Source organism: Oxyura jamaicensis, chromosome 12 (genome assembly GCF_011077185.1).
Source record: "Oxyura jamaicensis isolate SHBP4307 breed ruddy duck chromosome 12, BPBGC_Ojam_1.0, whole genome shotgun sequence".
NCBI classification, from domain to species: domain Eukaryota; kingdom Metazoa; phylum Chordata; class Aves; order Anseriformes; family Anatidae; genus Oxyura; species Oxyura jamaicensis.
In genome coordinates this window covers 16,741,977-16,764,984 of record NC_048904.1, presented here as the reverse complement: position 1 = coordinate 16,764,984, position 23,008 = coordinate 16,741,977, and the positions used below count along the sequence as shown (strand labels likewise).

General features: G+C 49.6%; 1 protein-coding gene across 7 annotated transcripts in view; it reads left to right on the top strand.

The window, feature by feature from the left end:
• The window catches only part of FRMD4B (FERM domain containing 4B), a 117,641-nt gene that overhangs the window by 44,245 nt on the left and 50,388 nt on the right, over positions 1-23,008 (top strand). For 6 of the 7 annotated variants that reach the window (XM_035337587.1, XM_035337586.1, XM_035337588.1 and 3 more), the window contains exons 2-5: positions 15,251-15,316; positions 15,887-15,981; positions 17,955-18,047; positions 21,613-21,697. In XM_035337587.1, the coding sequence (XP_035193478.1) occupies positions 15,251-15,316; positions 15,887-15,981; positions 17,955-18,047; positions 21,613-21,697 (339 nt within the window). Of the gene's footprint in view, positions 1-5,766; positions 5,929-15,250; positions 15,317-15,886; positions 15,982-17,954; positions 18,048-21,612; positions 21,698-23,008 lie in introns of those variants that run through there. The other variant, XM_035337584.1, reaches the window with a different exon arrangement.

Below are 23,008 nucleotides of genomic sequence, written 5' to 3'. Positions count from 1 at the left end.
CGTCGCTGCCTGGGGACGTGGGGAGCCCTAAAGTGATGTGAAAATGGGCAAAACGAGGGGATGGGTAATGCCAGACGGGGGCTGGGAGTGCTTTGCCCACGCTGAGAGCACAGCCAGGTGCTGGGCATGCACAGCCCGGTGCTCCATGCTCACTGTGCCGAGGATCTGCTGTGGTCTGTGCCGTGTCCTGGAGAGAGGGAATGGGCAGGAACAAAGCTGCTCTCACATCTTAATGTCAGGAATTTCCTAATGGTAATTTCGGGGTGTATGAAACAGATGGTTGAAAAAATGCCCCGCAGCTCTTCCTTGGGTTGCGTAACACATTGCTTTTTGTGCTGAAGTCTTGGCTTTTTGCTGTTAAAAATGTTGGCAGGGTCCCGGCTGATTCCAGTGGAAGCAGGACTGAACCCATCGCGCTTGATGTCACCAGCCTGGCTGGGTGTCGCAACCCTGGAAAAGTTAGTAAAAAAAAGTGAAGAAGTCCTGTAGTTAATGCAGCTGCACAAAAGCACCTTTTCTTCCTTGCTGTTTTTGTTAACAGCAGCACCTGGACAGGTGGTTATGGAGTCCTCTTTCACCTTGGCTTCATCAGCAAGCTCCTCTCTCTGGGTTGCCTTTACAGTCCTATTCCATGTGTGAGGGATCGCAGGCTGTATCTAAAGGAGCTTAGGCCTCAGCCTACGCTTCTGCCCTCTGTGATGACTCCAGGGGACGTGCACGGTTTGCCACACCGGGGACCAGATTCAGAGCTTTGTCCCTGAGCTGCTTGGGGCGTGCAGGGGGAGGTGAGAGGTCCTTGTGCTGCTGGTCAGCCCTGGAGGCTGCAGGTGGCTTTGGTCCCTGCTTGGGGTTCACATTGCTCTGGGGTTCAGTGGCTGTTGTCAGGTGAGTTGGATGCTGTTACCGGGGGCTCTGCCTGTTGTTGTAACCGCCTCCAAGTTATTGTGGTAGAAGGAGAGCCAGTAGAAGGCTCCCTGGGCTGGTGAGTTGTTCTTTACTGAAGTGCTGGCTGTCCTCACGGGAGTCCTGAGCTCTTCTGGAGCCCCAGCAGGGAGAAGACACTGCCACCTCCCTGCTCCTGCACCGGCTCTCCCCTGTGCCTTCTGAAGCAGGCAGGTGCAGGGGCTCTCACGTGGGAGAGCCCTCTGGCCGGGCTGAAATCCTCTGCCAGCGTAAAGCCCTCACCTGCCTTAGCAGCTTTAGTGCAGAAAACCCAGCACAAAGCAGCCTTTCAGTCACCTTCTCTTCAGCCCTGTTTCGAGCACAGTGCGGGGACGTGCTGAGCTTGGGCACTTCCCCAGGCTGGCCTCCATGTCAGGGTGCTTTGCTTGCCATCTCCTGTCCCCTCTCCAGAGAGGGGAGGTTCTGCTGGCCAGGCCCCTGCTTCGGGGCAGCTCGTGGGCCGACGTGCTGGCAGGCTGTCCTGCTTCGTTCCTGTTCCCCTCCTTGCAAGAGGGGAGGAGGATTGTGCAGAGTGAGCTTGTCCTCTCCAAACACTTGGGGTGTACGCCAGGGAATGTTGTCAGTGGAAGAGAGCATCTGAAGGCCTGGCTGGAGCACCCAGTAAAAGCAGACTTGTGGAGACAGCTGAGGAAGAGCTGGCACAAAGATCTCTAACTACAGCGAGTCAACACAAGCTAATGCTGGTAGGGGAGAAATCCTCGGTGAGAATTCAGCATAGAAGTCTCCATGCAACGGCACCTACAGGGTACCTATTGTCCGCAAGAGAGAGGAGCAGGAGCTGTAACTTGGAGCTGTGTGTCGTGGAGAGCTCGTGCGCAGCCCTGACCCCCTGGTGTGCCGGGGCAGCCTTCTCCTCAGGGTGTCCTGGTGCCCAGGGGCTGCCTCCAGGGTAAAGCATCTGGCGGAGCTTTCTCCCAGTGCAGGATTTTCTAGGCCCCCTGTTCTGGGTGTGATTACGGAGCGCTGAAACAAACTGGAGTTGTTTTACGTGTGAAGCTGTTAAGCAGTGGTAAACCAAAACACAGTGCAGGTAACCTCTATAAATTAAAGAGGTTGAGGGCTGTATGGGGCAGTGTGCTCGCTGCGGGGGGCAGAAGGAAGCCAAGCAGCCCGTCCCCAAGCCGTGCCACGTACAAGGAGATGTGACACAAGGAGACCTGATTCACGTCTCCTGGCCGTGAGGCTGGCTGTGGAGGCACCCCCAGGCCAGGCCCTGTCCCACCGCCGATTTGGCTCCCGGTCTCGGGTGTGAAAGTAACTCATTCACGTGGCTCGTTGGACAAAGCGCTTTTCCACCTCTGGAAGGTCACTTCCTCAGGGCTAAGGGGCCAAGTGCTGATGAAGCACAGCAAGTGAGCCCTGTGCGTGTCCGGCCTGTGCCTACCTGGGCGGAGGAGAGGAAGTGGATGACTGCTGTTTCCTATGGTGCGGTGTAGAGGGCTGGGGTAGCAGGACCACGCTTCCTCTCCTACCACACCTTAACTTCTCGTTATAAAAGTGCTGACAACAAACTTAGAGGTTCTTTTTTTTTCCCCAGCAATGAGAAGGGGCTGTGGGGACGGGCACAGGGGGAGCAGGGAGCTGTGAGGGCAGAACTTTGCCTGCCTCGTGCTGCACAGACCACGGGGGATGCTTGGAGGAAGCATCTCGGCCGTCCTCACAGGGCAGGGCTTTGCAAAGGGACCTCACAGACTTGTTTAGAGGATGCTTGATGTGTTTCCCTTCAAACATTCAAAGTAAGCAGGAATTAACCAGCCCCCTGCAGCGGGGATGTGACACACGCTGGATGCCCCTGCAGGGAGCTGTTGCCCTGCGGGGAGTCAGACTTGCTTTTACACCCTTGGTCCTCCAAAAGCAGCCCTCTGAGTACTTCTGCCAGGCGTGTTTCCATCTGAGCTGACTCTGTAGCGTTTTCAGTTTGAGTTTGTTCAAACAAAAACAAGGCTTCGTGCCGCTCCGCCCTCTTCCCCAGCAGCCAAACTTCATCACCAGACTGCGAATTCCACCTCATTTCCTGCAGGGTGTCCCAGTGCCAGGTTCAGACAGTGCCTTCCATTCACTACCCCCTCCAGCCTGTGTGTCTATGTTTTTATGACCTGATGCAGCTCGCAGACTTCGTTGGATTTCAAATGTCGCTGGCGCCGCTTTTCAAAACCCAGCTCTTGTACAAAAGTGTTGCTCCACGAATGTTGTTGTATAAATCTCCAGCTCGGTTCTGTGCAGTCTGGCCAGCTTGGACAAGAGCGTCACAAAAAGGCAACTTAAAAGTAGTTCGGGCACACGCTGCTTTTTCCATGCTTCATTTCTGAGTGTTTAGCTTTCCGTCACTCTTCTTGCTAGCATTGCCGCTGCTGTTCTTTGCCATCTTGGATGGACTGTCTGTGTGCTTAAAATAAGGCCGTGCTATCTTTGTCTCCTCGTTTTCTGAAAATCAGGCCATCCTTGTGCAGGCTGCATCGCTCTCAAAACCTCTGGGTCATAATTAGTGATTAGCAATTCTTCTAATCTTCTGCACAGATGGAGACCGGTTCATTCTCAGAGACTGCAAAGAGGATAAAGCTATCAGCCCTGGAAAATATTAGCTTAAATGCCCTCCCACACACACACGTACACTTTTTCCTTCTAATGCTCTGCCCTCCCTTTAAACGTGCATCAACTCTGCATGCTGGGGAGGAGAGGTGGGGAGACAGAGGGGCATCCAAATGCCAAGAATAGCCCCGATGTGCCATTGTTGAGCCAGTGAAAGCCATCCCTGACAACCCAAGCAATGTTAATTTTAAGTCTGTGCCTTCCTGGCTTGGTTTCCCAGCTGATGTGGGAGGTGAGCTGGGCAGAGGGTATGTGATGGGTACGTGATGTGCATGAGAGCGATCTCCCCAGCAAGGTGGCAGCCCTGGGCGCAGGGGTTCCTGCTGTGCCCACGTGGAGCCGCCTGGCTGGGGCCGGACTGGCCGCGTCTGGTTGCCACGGTGGTTTTGGGAGAGAAAGTGTGGAGAAAGCCCTCCGGGAATCTGGCTGGGCACATGCACTCAGCAGCCGTGCAGGTCGGTGTGTTTGCTAAGCTGTAGTGAAAGTGGGTAATTCCTCCCCGACAGCGAGCTGCAGCTGCTCGCCAACGGAGCTGGGGCGTGCTGCGCCCTGGGATGCTCGCGTCCTCCGGCTGCTGCAACCTCCTCCTGGCACTCTATTTCTTCTCTAGATGAGAAGAAAAGTTAGCTTAAAAAAATATCTGCAGCCCACAGCTGAATTACACACCCAGATGTGTTTGTATAAGTTCCCCGATCCTCCGAGGAGCTCTGCCCTTCCCCTCTGTCAACTATTCCTGTCCCTGGTGGTGCTCCGGCAGGGCAGAAGCTGGCACCACCCAGGTAACCTTCACGTCATTCCTCTAAGGAAAGATGACTCACTCTCTATTTTCCGTCTTATTTTGTGGCTTGGGATTCTCTGTTTTGGAGATAAACACAAGCTTGTTGCTCTGAAATACGTTTCCCAAACTGTCTCAGTTGCCACCCTGTAGTTAGCCGGGGCTGTCTGGAGCAGCCGGCTGGACCTGGACTGGCACCCTTGGTCCTGTGGGGCCAGCTCGTGATTTTTTCATGAAACTTGTGGTGTTGAGAGCTGTTGGGAAGCTCTTCGAGTCCTAAGACAATCTGAGAATACTACACAAAGTAACTGTGAAGGGAAAAAACATCCTTTTGCAGCAATGTAAAAGGTATTTGATCAAAGGAGAGCATCCGCCTCAAGGCAACAAGTCCTCGCTCCTGGTGGGACCTTGTCGCGGTGCGCATCCAGAGCTCCTGCCCGCTCTGAGAGCATCCTGTGCTGATCAGTAATGCTGAGCTGTGTTTGTGAGGGAGGAACAGCCTCTTGTTTTCTATTTGGAAGTAAATGCACGTGTAAATTTGAGATCTGATGTCTCCAGTGTGCCTGGCTGGGGGTTGCAGACTGCGTGCTGCAGAGGCGCTGCGTCCTGGGTTTCTTGGTGCGTGTTTCTTTGGGCTTTCTACTTGGTGTTTTTTCTTTTTGGTTTGTTTTCAATGAAAGCAGTCTTAGAAAGCAGTCTGAGTTGGTTCTGCAGTACCTGTGCTCTTTGACTCGCTCATTGTTGCTGTGTCAGACGCCCGGAGGTGTGGGAGGTCTCAGAGGCTGAAGTGCCAGAGCGGAGCTGGACGTGCTCCAAGCACAACCCCGTGTGCTGCACGCAGAAAGCAGCCCTGCGAAGGGGACGGCAGGTGGGTAAACTGTTCTGCATCTCCCCGCACAAACTGCACCCCTGGAGCCCAACCCTGGCAGCAGAACAAATTCAGACTGCTGGCCAAGGGTGTCACCTCGGGTCTGCGCTCCTCCCGAGGGGCGCCCCAGAAGGGAACCCGGGAAATGCCGTGCGACGTGTGCCTGGGGTGTCTGCAGCGAGGGGCGAGGAAGAAAGGAGAGCACCATTTGCTGCCTCTGTGTGTTACTTTACCTGGGTTTGGGAATACAAACTGCTGGAACTTGTGGAGCTGGAAAGCTGGTCCTGAAACCACAGCTCTGTTTGGGAGCAACCTCTGGTGAGAGGGGCTGAGCTCCTCTGCCCTGAGGTGGGCACCGTGTGTCATGCCCGCGGTCAATAACCGCTTTTTGACTTTTGTTCCTTAATAAAGGGGTTAACATCACAAAGACAAAATGTTTGTAACGCTTTCCCTGTTCACCCCCACCCCCTGGTTTTAACAATCGCATTTCAACCTCTTGTGTCCCCTGACTCACTCGCTGGTAGGGCTTTTGTTTCTGAGTCTGTAATCAAAGCCACAAACGCTACGGTCACTTCCTTGAGATTATATGGCAACGGAAGAAGTCCGGGATCGTGTCTCCCTTCTTCCTCAGCTTGAATGTACAGAAAATACAAAGGCTGAGTGCACGCTTGTTGTTGGGGACTTCTCGGGTTTCTGCAGTCCTTTTAAACCCAGCAGGGTGTGTGGCTCGGAGGTAAGAGGCTGTATTTTAATTTCTGATGCTTAGCGATGGCAAATAACATTGTTTTTAATCGTTGTTGCATTGTCTGCTGACTTAAAGATAACGCAGAGCTTGGGAGCTGTGCGTGCAGGAGAGAAGGCAGCCAGAAAACAGCACAGAGCAAAGTGAGTTTGCTTTCAGCAACCTTTCTGCTTGCTCTTTTTGATTCTGATAGATGAGCCCGTACCAATTTCTGGGCCTCTCTCCGCGCTCCGTTGGGGAGGTGAGGGGCTGCTTGTTTATTCTCGGCATTTACAGCTGCTTTTTCCTGCTTTTGTTGTCTGCGTTGTCCTGGCTGTTTTAGGAAAGGGCTAAATCCAGGCTTTATCCTGGTAGCTCTGCAGCACTGGAAAAGCAGGTCTGTAATTTCTGCTTACAGAAAAAACGTGTTTTCACATACTACCCTAGCAGGCTGCTCCGAGATACGACTTACACTGAACAAGGCACAAATTCATAAGTCACCAGAAAAGGCAGGCAGTGCCTGCCACAGTAGCTCCTTTCAGCTGGTAATTATTAAATGTCCTGTCAGTAAGGCCCCCACCCTTACCCAAAAAAACCTGCTGAGGTTGGCACTGGGGATGCAGAAGTGCACGTGGAGTTTGTCAGTGGCTGTTGAGGAAGAGCCTCTGACAAGAGCTCGCTCTGCCTTTAGCACCGAGCCCGGAGCAGTCCCGGGCTGCCTGAACACTCGGGGTGCTTCGTGGGGTGCTTGGCACGGGGCTGGCCCTGCCCGGCTCCTCTCTACCGTGCAGCCGATGCTCCGTGTTTAGGTTTATTCCAAACAAGTGACACTTTCAGGCTTTCCTCGCTTTCTTTGCTTGCTCTTTGTGTTTTTATTGAGCTTACAGAAGTTATAGGTGGCTCAGGGGTTCAGATGGACTTGCGATATAGCCCTTATTTATATTTTTCTTTGCCTCCTGCTTACCTCACGTCTGGCGGCCGGGCTTCCTGAGGGGCCCCTGCTAAGCACGGGAGCAGCTGGAAAAGTCCAGGGAGAGGAAGGGGGAGCAAAGGGGCGGGCTGGAGGATGAACAGGGTGCAAGGACCCCGACGGGGAAGGGATGCAGGGTGCCTTAGGGGTGGTGGTGGAGAAGCAAGGAGTGCAGCCCGGCACCGCGCTGGCTCCAGGAGCCTCCCGCAGGTACCGCCAGGAAAGCTCTGCTCGCTCGGGATCTTTTTTCCCCTCGCTTCCCAGGAGAGTGCACGGGAACAAAACATCTCCGCGGGCTCGTGCGTGGTTATGACCCGACCGCAGCAGCACTGAGCGAGATAAGCACGCCCCTAGCAGACACCGGTTCGTTAGCCGAGTTCTGCCAAGGAAAGCAGATGTTGGATGAAGTATTTCATTGACTTGATGTTTATGGCAGACTTGTGCTGATTGCTTCCTATTAATTTTCCTGATTTTTTAGGACTAACTGTAGAGTTTTGAGGCCTGCACATAAGTTTCCTGTTTGCTCTTTTCTTGTTTTTATTTTAAATCCTGTGCAAATCGGCAAATGATCAGTAAAATATAGACAAGTGGAAGAGTCCCTTAAATCTGCCCTGCCCTGCAAGAAGAAATAGAATAAATGGAGAAAAGGAGGCTCACAGGGAAAGCGCGTTGGTGCTTGGCCCTGAAAGCTGCAGTCGCCTGCAGTGGGGGGAGAGCACTTGGGCTGTTGCCCTGCCGGACTCCGTAAGCCCCACCGGCTGAGCCAGCAACATGAAAGTCAGTTGATGCTCTGCAGGAGCCAATTTTGTCTTCATATCTTCAGTTTGTGGGGCTATTTTAGGAAGGTGCCATGCAACCCAGGGAGCCTTCGGGCTCCGGTTCCAGGCAGTGTGTTTTATCTCTAACTCTTTGCCAAACTTCATGTAGAGCCAACATTTCCTTGGAGAGCATCATCAAAGGAGCATTTGTACCAGCTTGCACTGAAGCGAGTAACCTCCAGCCTGTCTGGTCTTCAAACACAATTCTTGTGTGCGGTGCGTTCCAAGGCCAGCCTCCAGCAGGTCCCCGTCCCTGCCTGGCTCCTGCTGGGGTGAGGAGCACAGGGAGATCTGCAGCCCTTGGAGAGGATGGAGGCAGCACTGGAGCCATGGGATGTGTCCTGAGGTGTCTTGCTTGCAGCACGAAGGGTGAAAGACGTAGCCAGCCGCCTCAGTGTGTTGCCAGCTGTTTAACATAAAGCAGATCCTGGCTTCTGTTGAGGTTAATAGCAAGATAACAGATGCTTTAAGGCCAAATGCTGGCCCTGTTGAAGTTAACACCAAAGTTCATCGACTGCACTGCAGCCAGGACTTCAGCCAAAGGCTTCGTTACAGCCTGGAGATGGGACAGGGGAGGTGTCTGGAGACGCGTGCTGCTCCCCACACGGCTGTGGAAATTGTGCCCTTCAAAGGGATCAGGCTGGGAGGAGACCTGCGTGCTCAGCCCCAAACCCTGCCTGGTTAGAGGGGCAGCAGCGAGGCAGGGTGTGTGTCGCTTCCCAGACCTACCCCTCGGTGCTTTTCTGCCCCTGCCCATCTCCCACCCATGGGTTCCTACCCACACCCATGGCCTGCAGAAAGGCCGGCGAGAGGCTCGTGTCCAGGCGTTTTTGGAGAGAGTAAGGATCCTCAGAAAAGTTTCCATAGGAATGCTGGTATGAAACCAAATTCTTGTTTGTTATTTTTGTTTTTTCCTGAACACTTCGTGTGACCCTGAGCGCTGGACCACGGTGAGGTTTTGCCCTCCCAGTAAACACCCTAGGAAACCCTGAGGTCATTTATAAAGCATTACAACTTCCAACTTCTTCCCTTCTTTCCCAGTCAGCGGCACACAGGCCCCTTCCTTCCAGAGGGACAGCCCTTTGCTTTTATTTCCCTGGGATGTGCCTGGTTAGGGCAGCTCTGTATGGCAATACATTCTTGCATCTTATTTCCTACTTTTCCCAGGCAGTGTGTCTGCAGCCCAGACATAAGCCGGCTGTATCCGAGTCAGAAGCAATGCTGATTTAAGGCAGCTGAGGATCTGCTCGAGAATGCCTTCATGGCTGAAGGAGGGGGAAAAAAAGCACAAAAAAAACCCTTAAATCCTGATGAAAATCTGAGGTCAGTGTAGGGGCTTCAATAGCAAGCTTTGAAATCTGTTACAGCCTTATGAGTTACAGAAGGTTTGGCAAAAATACCCTTACAGGAAATTACTGGCGTGGCTTTATAGCCGGTTAACTGCAGCTCAGGTAGGGATTTGGGGACGAAATCCTCTAAGTGCGGGCCTTGTTCTTGTCTGGGCTCGTGCACCTGCAAAGCAGTGCTGCTGCCTCTCGGGCACCAGTAAAAAAAAAAAAAAACAAGTGGTGAGGATTCTGGGGGCCCACATACCCCCGACCTGGTGGAGGTTGGGTCTGTGTGCTGAAGGGGTGGCATCTCGTAAATTGGGGGGAAATAGTTCTTGCTTTTTACTATCCCATAAGATTTTTTTTAGTTCCTGGACTGCTCGAGCTGCTCTGAAAGCCGTGCCTGTTTCAGGAATGAGGGATCCAGTTTTTGCAAGCTGTGCTCTAACACACCGGTGTGATTTCTTGGAGAACCGATGCTGAAGCCGTTGTGTGCAGGACAGTTGTTAAGTGAAAATCATCCCCTTTTCTCTTCTGTGGATGCAGCAGAGGGGTTTTCCTCGCACATAAATTCATAGTTTTTCTCTATTTGCTTGGGCAGCAAAGTTTAATTCCATGTGGCTGCCCTGTGAGGTGCTTACGGCTCTGTGCAGCGGGGAGCGAAGCCCTGCTGTGTGTCGCACCTGGGTTTTTTCCAGGTGCTCAGTGACAGCCGAGCACAGGGATTTGTCATGAGGAAGGGAAGAGGGGTTTGCTGAGCTGTGCCTCAGGAGCTGGTATTCTGTCAGCTTTTTTTTTGACCTAAGTTTTTTTTTTTTTTTTTGGAGATTTCCTGTTTACACCCTAATTCCCTAATTACTCTTTTCTTATTTTTGTTTCTGAGTGTGGTGACACAGATGGATGTCTAAAAATGTTGGAAGTAACAACTGGCTTCAGCTACGGAGGATGTTACTGCTGAAGAGAAGTAGTGTAAATATCCTGCGTGTTTTTTTTTTTTTTTTTTTTCCCCAAATAAACATTCAGGCTCAGGATATTACAGTGAATTGGTTTAAGTAGCCAAGACATAGGCTTTGTCTCTCTGCCTTACTTTTTTTTTTTTTTTCCCCTTTTTAAGGGACTGACATCTTGGAAAATCTTGCTTCCATGACTTCACATGGAGAATTTGTCTTAATTTTTGTCACAAGTGAGGTGGAGGAAAAAACGTGTTTTTCTTTTTACTGAATGCTGTTACTAAACAGTATTAAAGTAATATAAACCTAAAAATTCAGAACAAAACCCTTTTTCCTCTCACTTTGTAAGAATGCCTGGCCAGACAAAACCTTTCTGGATATTTTAACCCATTGTTCCTGAGACCCTTAGATCTGGAATAACCCATAGATCCTGAGAGCTGTTTCTTCTCCTTCATTACATTCATTTAAATAAATCAGCTTTTTGGTGGAAGCCCAGTGCCGCTCTGTCTCTACGTCGGGGGGGCTGCAGAACTGCAGTAATACTGATGCAGTAATACAGCGTCAGGCGGGGTTTTTATTCTCCTTCCCTTCCCTTTCCTTTTTTTTTTTGAGTTTTACATTGCTTACTTGGGTGACTTTGGGAAACAATAAGAAACCAGCAGCCCTGTATCTCAGGATGGTTTTGCCATTACATTGCAATGCAAACGTTGTTTTTGCCATTGCTCTGCTAATTTCCTATTGAGGATGAGACGATACAGGGATGCTTAATGAATGTTATGCTTCTTCTTTCTGTGCTAAATAATAGCCTAAATATTAGCAGCCTTTTAAAAATAACTTCTAAAAAGACTAACTTGGGTGCATGTTGCAAAAATATAACAAAATTGTTCATTTGCACAGACAATGCAAAATCAATGAGAATAAGCTGAAAACACAGATGTGAGTCTATATATATCTCAAGAGTGCTTGTGCTGCCCCATAACTGAGCCAGACAGCTGTGCTCATCTCATGATTGATTGGTCCAGCTAAATAGAAAATCAATTACATTGTTCAGATTAGCGAGGCGCTCTGAATTAAAGATGAAAATGTGTCTGTGAGGGACTTCCAGGGCACTGGGTCTCGGGCAAGGAGGAGCCCTGCACCCGGAGAGCTGGGGACTGAGTCCAGGCTCCTCTAGAGCCCAAGGAATCTGGCCAGGCAGACGGATGTGCTGCAGAGAAATAGATCACACCCGTATCACTGGGGGGTTAAAAACGAGTCCTTCGGCTCGAGGAGCTCAGGGTCTCTGGTTGCTGAGCTGAAGGCACTCCTCCAGAGCCAAAATCTTTTATATCCTGTGATACTGCAGTTGCATGATGCTTCTTATGAAGCTCCCCAGCTTTTCTTCAGGCACCAGGAGAGGACCAGACCATTGATTCCCATGACTGTGCTGCCCTTCTGAGCTGGTCTCACAGCTGTGATAGCCCCTGAGGCTTTCTTTTCTGCCCCCTGTATGAACAAAGCTTGGAAAATATGTGGGGAGGGAGCTGCTGCTTGGAAATGACCTCTCACGTGGGTGAGATTCCTGATGCAGGATGGGTTTGTGTTGCTCCCTGATGGTGGCTGGGAGTGATTTGCTTCCAATTGTGGCTGTAAGTACAGAGTAAGCAAGAGGAGTGCACTTTGCCCCATCGGGAACGGGGTGGGGATTTTTGGAGCAAGCTCTTGCACATCTGCAGGAACCACGGCGCTGGTTGCTAAAGCCCTGGGTCTGCAAGAGGCGCCTGAGGGTTGGTGTTTGGTCTTCCCTAGTTAACCCTGCTTAAGATTTGAAGCCTGCAAGCAAAGCTGGCAGTCACCCCAGCAGATCTGTGCTCCTTGACAGGGCTCTGGTGCGACGTGGGGAGCGCCTACATTGTACTGCCCTGAGGCTCTGCCTTGTTGCCCTGGTGAAGACACCTTAGCAGGCACCCGGACATCAGGTGTGCTCACACAGACAAATAAAACTGTTTGATAGTGTCCAAAGCAGGGCTATGAAGATGGTGAGGGGTCTGAAGGGCAAAGCGTGTGGGAGTGCTGAGGTCCCTGGGTTTGTTCAGCCCAGAGCAGAGCAGGCCGAGGGGAGGCCTCATGGCGGCCTGCAGCTCCCTCACGAGGGGGGCGGAGGGGCAGGGGCTGAGCTCTGCTCTCTGGGGACAGCGACAGGACCCAAGGGGACCCAAGGGGATGGCATGGAGCTGGGACAGGGGAGGGTCAGGTTGGGGGGTAGGAAAGGTTCTGCACCCAGAGGTGGTCGGGCGCTGGGACAGGCTCCCCAGGGACATGGTCACAGCACCGAGCCCTGAGTTCAAGAGGCGTTAGGGCACCGCTCCCAGACACGGGGTCTGGTTTTTGGGTGGTCCTGTGTGGAGCCAAGAGTTGGACTCAATGATCCTTGTGGGTCCCTTCCAACTCAGGATGTTCCTTGATTCTGTGATTTAGCTTTCCAGTAGTCTGGGAAGCAGCTGTGTGAGTTCTTTTAAGATGAGATTCCCGGAGTCCCAGGTATTAATCATTAGTTACTGATTCAGGAGGAGATTTCAGGAGTTGGATTAGTTGGAGGTTTTTCATATTTTTTTAATTGGCTGCTGGAAGAAAATTAGGGCTTGTTTTTACATGCAGACTACCACGATGACTTTGAATACTACATACTATTTTGTTTTAAAACCAGTCCCGTGGTGTGTGATTTTCGCATTACATATACGATGTGGGCCACTACTAACATGGGCTTTGTCCTCCTCTAGAGTTCTCTGCTCTCTCCTCTCCTTTCCTTGGAGCTAGCAGCAACGCGGGTCAGTTCAGCTTGCTGACCCCCTGGAAAAATGATTTAGGTGGTGGTTTTCCATTGGGAAAAGCGTCTGCAGTGGGGAGAGCTGGGGTGCCCCCTCCAGCAGGCTTCCCCACAGCTGCACTGCTCAAAGTGTAGAAGCAGCTGCCATGGGGGAGCCCGAGCACCCTTTGAGCAGACTTATGAATATTCAGCCCTTCTGAAAATCAGACTCTTAAGCTGTGTCCTTACATTTCCTCATCAATAAAACCAGGGATAATTATATCTTGCACATCTTCAGGGGTGTTGTGAGGTTTAATTATTTTTAAGGTACATTGTGATCACCTTGGGTGGCTGAACAGGAGAAGCACAGGTTGTGGCTGGTATTTCTTTTATGTTTTAATCTCTCCAGCAACCTTCCTCTCTCCTCAGCACAAGGCTTTGTGTATGTGTTTGCTATAATAGAAACCTTTTTACTTAACAATAGACAACTGAGGCAATTAAAACAGTCAGAAGTGATTAATGTGATTTCACTGGGTAAAAAGCTAAAGCAGCTAGCAGTTAAATAATGGCAACCCTTTTGCTATCTCAGAGCAACAGATGGGGAATGATTTAAAAACACTATTGGATCTGACACTTCACAACAGGGGCAGATTGGTAACAGTATGCCAGAGCCAGAAACGTGCACCACCTTGAAGGGTGCGCTGATGAAATGATGAACTGATGGTAGCGTGCGGCTCCTTCATGCACGTGCAATGGCAAACCTGCAGCTCTAGGTAACAAATGGACCCGTGATGGGATCGTAATGGATTGAAGGGCATCAGACAGCGTGTGCAGCAAGCGGATAAATCACATGGAGCTCACCGGGAGCCAGCATGGGGATGCTGCAGTTTGGTTTCCAAACCCTGGAGGAAGAAGGTGGGAGTGTTCCCTTGCAGGGATGCAGCTGTGGTTCATATGGGACTGTCGCTGGTGTCTCCATGGTGGTGCAGCCTCTGGTCTGCACCCCTGCATGCGCACGCTGCCTGAGGTCACTCTTCATCTGGCCCTTCTGTGTGAATTCACATTGGCAGGAGAACAAGAAATACAAAGGAAAGTATTTTGTTGGATTAGACTTGCTCTGCTAATGATCCTTTTACCAGTGTTGCTGTTTTGGTGAGCGATGCGATGCCATCTATGAATATATCCCTATTTTTTTAGTAATGGCACAGAGCACCTGTGGCACTGACACCAGTAAGCTCTCTCCATTTTCCCACACAAGACAAAGCTGTGCCTACGTTCATCTCCAGTCTTTTTGTAGTGCTGCTCGGGAAGAGGCTCCCTTATGGGGTTTGCTCAAAATGAGCTCAATTAGTTCAAACAATAAACCTTTGTTAATTCAGCCTCTTACGGCGGAGAGGGGCTGGCTGCTTACAGCAGAGGCTGTGTGCTGCAGCCCTCGCTGCATGCAGCAGCGCGGTGAAATGGGCCAGTGCTGGAGAGAGGGAAAATCTCTTCCAAGAGTACTGGAATTGGGTGAGGGAAGGCTTTATTTTCATTGATTTTTTTTTTTTAAAGTCTTTACAAGTTTTGGGTGTGCAGCAGCCTGGGGCTGGCTCCTGCAGCAGAGCCCTGTCCTTGTCACCATCACAGAGAAGGAACCGCTGCGTCTTGCTGCCTGATCCCATGGGGAGCCCCTGTGTGAAAAATGCTCAGCCTCTGCTCAGAGCTCAGGATTTACAGTCTGTGAGGAGCTGGTGCTGTCAGGAACACGAGTCACACTGAGGCTGTGAGAAGAAAGACAAAAGCCAGGTTTCCTTTAGCAGCTCTCACCCCTGGAGCCGTGCAGCTGGTCCTCTGCCTGCGCTGGCCGGAGCCCATAATTAGAACAGAGTTTGAATAATGTAAAAGCCTTTGTGGAAATGTATTATATTTCAAAGGGCAGATATTAAAAGGACAGAATAATGTGCAGCTATTTCTGAATTCTTCTCCTGTGAAGAGGAGAGAGATGTTGATTGCAATGGGTAAATGTGACACGAAGTGGGAACCAAAGCAGTCCAGACATAACAGCAGAGGCTTCACGTCTCGTCCTGTTCTTAACCATGCAGTTCAAGCACCTCTCCTGACCTGTACATGCACGTATGGAAGCATCCTGTAGAAGCAGCAGCTCCTAATTCTCATGAGAAGTTATCTAAAGGAGAGCAATAATGTGTTTATGGGGACTCTATCCAATTTGGAGACCAGGTCCTGGTCAGCAGACCAAATTCAGGCTGACCCGTCTGAGGGGTTGGATGGATGGAGGTTTCTTCAGTCCTTGGTCATCTCCACCTGTCACCGGAGCAGGAAGTCCTCACAGAAGGACGCTGAGCTCCAGCACAGCGTTGGTTCGCTGATTAACACTGACTACAGACTCGTCGTGTGCTGTCCTAGCCTCACATGGCCCTGCACAAACCAGTGATGTCAGAGATCCTTGTGTTCCTGACGGTGCTGTGTTGCTGTCTTTGCAGATGACAGAGGGCCGGCACTGCCAGGTGCATCTCCTCGATGACAGGAACTTGGAGCTGCTGGTTCAGGTAAAGACCCCTCTGCTTTGGGCTCTGGTAGCATGGCCAGGCCCAGGGCAAACCGGCTTCGATTCTGCTCTAATTATTCTGCTCTAATAGTGCCCCGTATAACTGTGCCACTGTGGGGAGCTGGGAGTGTCACCAAAACAGCGACCACCGGTGAACTCTTAAGCCATGCAGAAGTTCCACTGAAAAAGTTGTGCTGGGGCCCTGAAATCCCACCAATTTCTGTGCTGCATGGTTGTTAAAGTGGAGATTTAATCTGCCAAGTCACCCAGACCTCTATAAATGCTGTGTCACCTTCATCTGTGTGCTCCTTATTTGTCCTTTAATTGATTAAAAATATTTTTTTGCACTAGTGGCCAGATTTCCCTGCCTTTTTTTTTTAGGAGTGCCACTCAGGGCTGCACTGTAAGTGCTATTTGAAGGAAGATGTTGCATCTCTTACTAGATCTAGCAACTAAGAGAAGTGGAATTAATGGGCATGCTTTCAACGGTTGTGTCAGTGTTTGCAGAGAAGATGATTTAAATGAAAGGTCTGAACTGAAATGAATAAAATGGTCTTGAATCTTTCAACAGCCCAAGCTTTTGTCTCGCGAGTTACTGGATCTAGTGGCCTCGCACTTCAACCTGAAAGAAAAGGAATATTTTGGGATAACTTTTATAGATGATACGTAAGTATGCTAATTCATTTTAAAGAGCTGTGGTTTATTGCAAAGTGAAACCTATTCCAGACACTGTGGCAGCTCAGTGTGATGGAAAATGACTTTTTGAAGATAGATTTTCCTCCCTTTTGCTTGTGCTGTTTGGATGATGAAAGAGGAAGGTACCAAACAGAAAAAAAACATATATTTGGAAAAGATCTTGCTGGCATAAAATGGAAAATACTTGTAAAATCCCTTCCTGACTCCTTCACTTTCCATGTTCATCTTACAAGATGAAAAAACTGATTCAGAAATAATTTCCCATGTGAACACCCCCAACTTCCCCCCACTCTGCACTTTTTAATAATAACAACAAGGATTTTGATTTATTTTTGAAACAAATAGCTTGTATTGCTTTCCACGTTAGTCTCAACTGTATTATCAACGAGCCATTTAAACCCAAATGTCCTTAACTGTGAAATATGAGGGTAGGCTTCCCATAAACAACTTTTCCTTTTGCTTGCCTGTTACTTCAGATATCCAGCCTATTATGCGGACTGCCAAAAAGAGCTGCAAAAGCAGCAGATGTTCTAAATGCCCAGCCCTCCCTTCCTGAGCCGTGCTGCCACGGTGTGAGCACCGCACCCCGACAGCTTCCGTGGCGGCTGCCTGGGGTGGGCAAGGTGCTGCAGCCAGAAACCTGCTTCTGCTGCTGGAGCCAGCTGGGTTGACTGAAATCTCGGCTGTTGTTTAAATGGATCTCTCAGAATTGCCCTGAAATGCTTTCCCAGGTGTGCGGGGTGCAGCCCAGCAGGGTGTCAGCTCCCCAAGGGCCGGTGTCTTCAGCACTGTTATCTGACAGCTCCCTGAAAGTGCAGGAGCAAAACCGCTAAGATAGAGGGAGAAATGGAGTTGTGTGCAAATACAACCTCTAAATAACCCTTTTCTTGCCCAATTAGAGCAATACAAGTTCCTGTTGCTCGCTCTGCTGCCACTTTTATGGTGCATTTGATGGGAGCCTCTACCTACAGACCACATTGGAGCTGAGTTTGGGGCCACCCTGAAGCACCGGCTGCTGGGGCTTACCAGGGTGGTAGCAGCCACTTGCCTCTGGACCCCTGTAGCAGCAGTATATTATTAAGTTGTTCTCATCTTGAGTATTTTTGCCACATCCTTGTCCTTCCAGCTGTTGTAAGACTCCTTCTTCCAGCCCTTCTATAAGTCTCTTCAGACCACTGTTCACGCGTGGCTTTTTCAGGAGCAGCCACAAAGTTCTGCTGGAGGCTTTTGGTTGCTGGCGCTCCCTCGTGGTGAGCTCCCTTAAAGTGCGGCCAGGGGATTACCGAGGAGCTGTTGGTTTCCCCAAAACCACTTCTGGGACTCCAGAGGCTCCCTTGGGTGTGCAGGGCTGGGGCTGGGTGCTTGGAATGCGCGTGTGGCCTCTGGAGGGCACCCATGCTCCGTGGCTGGGCAGACCCAACATTTGGGGGCAGCAGCAGGCTTTTGGGCTGCTCTGAGGCTTCAGGGTCACGAAGGAGGTTTCTGCGGCTTGGGGGATTTAATTTATTATTTTTATTCTTTATTTTTATTTTGCTTGTTTCCAATTTCATTTTTTTCCCAATTTGAAGAGGCCAGTTTTGTTGGCATGCAGACTGCCACCCTCTGCTACAGATCAGATCCCCCCGCTATGCGTAAGAAGTCGATGGAAGTCGCCCCACTTATAGCAAAGAAGGGTCCACTTATTTTTTCCAGGTGCCATGCTATGGATTTGTTCTACAGCTGAAAATACAACTGTAAAGAGTGTTCTCAAACGTTCAGAAGTGAATTATGTCAACATCTGAAGTTAGGGAAAGAGGAAAGAATTTGAACTGTTTGCCTGCTTCAGAGCTGATTTTTGTGCTTTTTTTTGAAAGTAATGCTTGGAGTAAACATGTGCATTGGAAAGACCACATTGCCACATTTCCCGTGCTACTTGTAACCATCCCCTCAATCTGTTTCTGCAGAGGTCAGAGCGTCTGGCTGCAGCTGGACCACAGAGTCCTGGATCATGACTTGCCCAAGAAACCAGGTCCAGCAACTTTGTATTTTGCTGTTAGGTGAGTAATTGTTTCCACGGAGAAAACAGTACCCGTTTGGTTCATTTATCTCCAGCGGTTGTTGTTTAAAGGAATGGATTGCTGATATAGGAAATAAATGTCAAACCGATACATTATTTTTAAAGGGTGACTAAGTCCTAGGTGAGTGCTGCTTTCTTTTGTGCTTAGCTATGAAACCCGGTAGTTTGGAACCTGCTACTTTTTAAGCTGTTACTAGCACATTGTTCCTTGCTTTTTGTTTGTTTAAATCGCCCCCCTTTAAATTTTTTTTGTCTGACTTGCTTTTAATAGTGCTATATTTTGATGCAGTTTGTTTAAACGATCACACTTCATGTTCTTATGTTTACTTAAGGTTTGTCAGTACTTGAAAGGGATTGCTGATGGATTCTTTGCTCGCACAGCTCCAGTCCCCAGGAGAGGATAAAATCTCTGGCAAAGGGATGATTTTGGCCAAAGTAATTGCATTACTTTAGGGCTTTTGCTGGCAGAGCTCTGCTGGTTAGGATGTGTTTTCTTCAGGCCTGTAACAGACAGAGCTGTGCTGGCAGAGAAGACCAAGTGTCATATTCTTAATATTGTTGGAGTTTATATTTTTGTTTTCCTTAGTCTGCGAGGAAAATGAGAGCAGACTGACCTCACTCACTTTTCATATCAAGATTTGTGCCTTGTGTGCTTAATTACCTGAAGCACTTCCAAAGCAGAGCCCGTTGTGCAGTTGGGTCAGTTGGCACCATTGCCCTGCCACATCCTCTGCACTCTGGACACTGAGAGAAGAGTTCCGACAAGTGGCACTTCGTTTTTGCTGAACACGTGCTTATTTGTGATGGAGTTCAGAGCTTCTCTTCCTCCCCCCTTCCCCACTTTTAAGAGAAAGGGGGGAAAAAAATAAAAAGGGTTGATGGGCTCTTCAAAGTGTTCATTGCTTGAGAACCTACAAGGCTAAAATAGGACTGGCCATGGTCCTTTCTGTGCCTCCTACCCACCGGGGGCTGCCATGACTTCACACCTGGACTGTCACCTCCTGGCAGTTCTGTGGCTGGAGTTGATGTCGTTGCCTTGTGTTGTCCATTTTTGCCCTCTCCATTGCAAGATGTTCCTCTGCAGGATGGGGTGTGCGGAGACCTGGGCAAGAGTTAATGCATGTAGAGGGGCTTGGGAAGATCAGCTTGTAAATCTAATTTTAAGCCGAACTGCTCCAGGGTCGTGAGATCCAAAAGAAGCAATTGGGAGCCAAGGAAGAGGGCAGTGAGCAGGAAGCCTGTGCAGAACTGGAGGAAGATATAGAAAGACTTAGCAATGTAAAAACTATCTTATGGTTAAAAAAAATAGATATTCCAGCAGAAATGCCACTTCAAAATGTGCAACACTGTGTTTTGTCACAACTCTGCAGAAGTGACTTCAGGCCTTTGCTCAGTGGCACAGGCCTTGGTTGGTTGGGCCAGACGCTTATCTCGTGTGAGCACATTTGCCTTGTCATAGTCTATTCTTTAGTCAAACTCCCATGAGAGCAGCTGAAATGCACAGCTGGAGCCTGGGATGGAGAAGCACAGCAGGGATGGGAGGGACAGGCGGTGTGGAGGTGATGGGCAGCAAGCACCAGCACACCTCAGGCCGTGCACAGGGTGACCCTGCTGGATGCAGCTGCAGGGTGACCCTCAGTCTGAGTGAGTGGGCATGACTGCAGAGGGGATACTTATTTTTATTCTTGCATAAACTCAATCCAGTCATGTAAATTGTTCATGTGATACACTTAATTGCTGCAGGGCTGTATGATGCAGGTTTAGGACTTATAAAAGCATCATCCTAGTTTAAAGCATGCTGACGGCATCAGAAATAAAAGGAGAAGACTTTATTTTGTTCTGAAACACGCGTGTTGTCCCACGAACATCCTTATCTCTTTGCCTCAGTGTTCCCCATCTGCACTGATAAGAGCACACAGCTTGTGTCATGGAAGAAGTGAAGTGCCCAGATCTGCCCGGGAGTGCCGCCTCTAACTCAGGGGCTCCCACCATCTCCTGCTCTAACAGCTCTGACCGGGCGCTGCCCCTCCTCAGAGCAGGAGATGCTGCCCTCCTTATGAGGATAACAGTCAGCTGTATCCGATGGTCCTGATTGAAAGAAACTGCAGGTGCAGAGCAGGCTGCTAGGTGAGGAAAACTCCCTTTTCAGCAGGGTTGAGGAAGCAGGTTAAGGAAGGTGCTTGCTTCTAAGTGCTGGTCTGGCAGCACATCGGGCAAGGACCAGCAGAGGGTGGCCGGAGCAGGAGGCTGCAGAGAGCCTCAGGAGTGTGGCGGGGCTGTGCAAGGAATCGTCTCTGAGCGTGGCAAGCTGTGTGGTCTGTGTTAGCCCTCCCATATCAAAAGCTGGAAGCCCTGCTGGGGTCTGCACTGCTGGGCTGGTGGTGGTTGCCCCAGCTCTTTGCTTGGCTGAAAAAAGTGTACCTGCTTCTAGCATCGTGTGGGAGAGTCTGGATCCAATCTGTAACGAGCTGGCTGTTGATAACGAAGCACAGGCATTCTGCTTTTAAATCCTAGAAAGATTGACAGGACAATGTTCCCACAAATTTGTCTCCTTAAACCGACTTGGCAGTTCCATGCTCCTCAAATTAGAGACGTGTTTTCTCTGCGTCTCAGTGTGTCTCAGCACTGCTTAGTTTGATGCCCTGAGTGAGTCAGAGGTGTGCAGACAAGTTGTGTGCGGCTCGCAGAGTGCCAGCTGTGTGCATCATGTTTGGCGTAGCTGTGTAACAAATCAGGACACATCTGCCAACCTTGGCTGGGCCAGAGTAACCAGTAGTGGAATTGCTTTATTTGGTAGTGCCTCTGCATCACGTCGCCTCTTTGTGTGCGAGCTGTACGCTGCGAATCTGTTCTGGTGGCAAGTTTTGCTCAAATGTCGGCGGCTGGTGGGTTGCAGTGGGATTAGCTACTGCTTTGGGGGGTGCTGGCTTTCCATCACTGGCTAGTTAGTTTAGGATGGTGCCTGGGCAAAAAATGGGGAACAGCAGCAATCTCTGGGCTTCCAGGTATGCTGCAGCTACTGCCAGGTTGCACCCTAATAGCTGATGCTCGTCGGCAGGTTGATGTGCCTGACAGGCTGCAGCCAGCCCTGAAGCTTTCCTCCTGCTTGCCCCTTGGAGCAATGTTAAAGGTGATGCTGAGTGAGCCCCTGTGGGGCTGCCGCTGATCTCTCCTCCAGCACAGCACGAGGCTGTTTTCCCAACCCGTAACACACGGTTTTAAGTTACCTTTTCCATTTCTGTGGTTTTCCCTGCATAGGAGGGATGGGGTTTGCTGCTTTAAACCTCGACGGGGTTTGCAAATGAGATTACAAGTCATCAGCTACCTAAGATGCGTTGAACAAAAGGAGTTTTTTGTTCCCTTCATGCTGTTGACCCACAATTTTCTGCTTGTTCCCTCCTAATAGGCAGGAAATGAAGTGCAGTAGCTCGTAGTTCCTCTGTACTGTGTTATTGCTGGAGAGCATAATGCTGAGGAAATCAAATGATTTGGGAGGAAGATGAAACCTATTCAAGAAAGTAACTTTACTCTTTTTTTTTTGTCAGGTTCTACATTGAAAGCATTTCCTTTCTCAAGGACAAAACGACAGTAGAGCTGTTCTTTCTGAACGCCAAGTCCTGCGTACACAAGGTAAGGCTCGGCATCCTTTGGAGCTCCTTGTTGAGCATCCCCCTTGTATTGCTCCCCACACCACTTGGATGGTTCAGCAGACTTGCTGAGAGGAGCATCCTGTTCCTAGATCTTACCACCATTAAAACCTCAGCATGCTTGCTCTCCTCCTCCACTTAAACACCGATGCTTCAAGCAAATGGATAAGGGTAATGATGGCTTCTTGGTCGTGTTTTCACAACCCTGCTGTGTGCTTACCACGCTGAAATGTCTCAAACACTTGAAAGCTTTTAAGCTGTTTGAAATCTGGGTTGTAGCTTTGCAGGTAGGCTCTGCCTCAGAGTGACATATCCCTCTACATGCTGCGTGGTAAATGTTTAAGGAGGAAGGTGAGGAAGATCTTATGCTCTGGTTCCTAGTTTTGTGATTTTATACCTTAATTGCTGATCGTGGTTGAATTAGTCCAAGGGTCACTTGGTTCTTACAACCTTTTCTTGGAAAACAGTTGAAGCTCAGCACAACAGGCCAAAGTTTTCTCCTTTAAAACATTTCTTACTTTAGCAAACTCTCATTCTGTATCCAACGTTCATTATTTTATGGTAGGATCAGAAAGCTTACACAAAAAGCAGTTAATGGTGACATTGTGACTGTGGTTTGTGCAGGAATTGCTTTCTGGAAGAGTGGAGGAAACTTGCACCTTTTCACAAAATATTCAAGTATTAAAGAATGTTTGAAAAACCTGGGGCCTCGCTAGTTACCTTTCATTAAAAGCAAATCCCCATTTGGCATATTTGCCATTTTAAATGAAGGGTCTTGGCACACTGATCCTTCCAGGGAACACTGGAGCAGTTAAGACAGAAAACAAATTTTGGAATTGGAAAATGGGACCGGTTTTAGTCCTGGTATGGGGAAAATACCCCCGCCCCAAGCAGCAGTCTGCTATTGAAATAACTACTAGGTGCACATCAAAACATTTGGGTGCAAGTATATGCTTTTATGTAGATGCATAAAGCATAAGAGAAAGAGAAGTAAAAAGGGAAGCATGAAAAACGCCCTCACTGATCATAGACATAAATATGTCATCAGGCCAATAGAGAGTCACTTCTGGCCCAGATAAATAGTATTCAGACAGCGTAACTTCATGTTACTGAAATGAAGTGTTGATAGTTGTGAAGCGCTGATCACGCGCTGAGTGCTGCAATAAGCAGGCTGCATCACCCCGTCCAGTTCGGGGCTTCGGGAGCTGGGAGGTTTGAACGAAGGCTGCTTCATTTTCCCCCGTTGCTCTCCGGGTGTGTGCTCTAACTGGCAGCAACACAAGTGCCAGCTGTC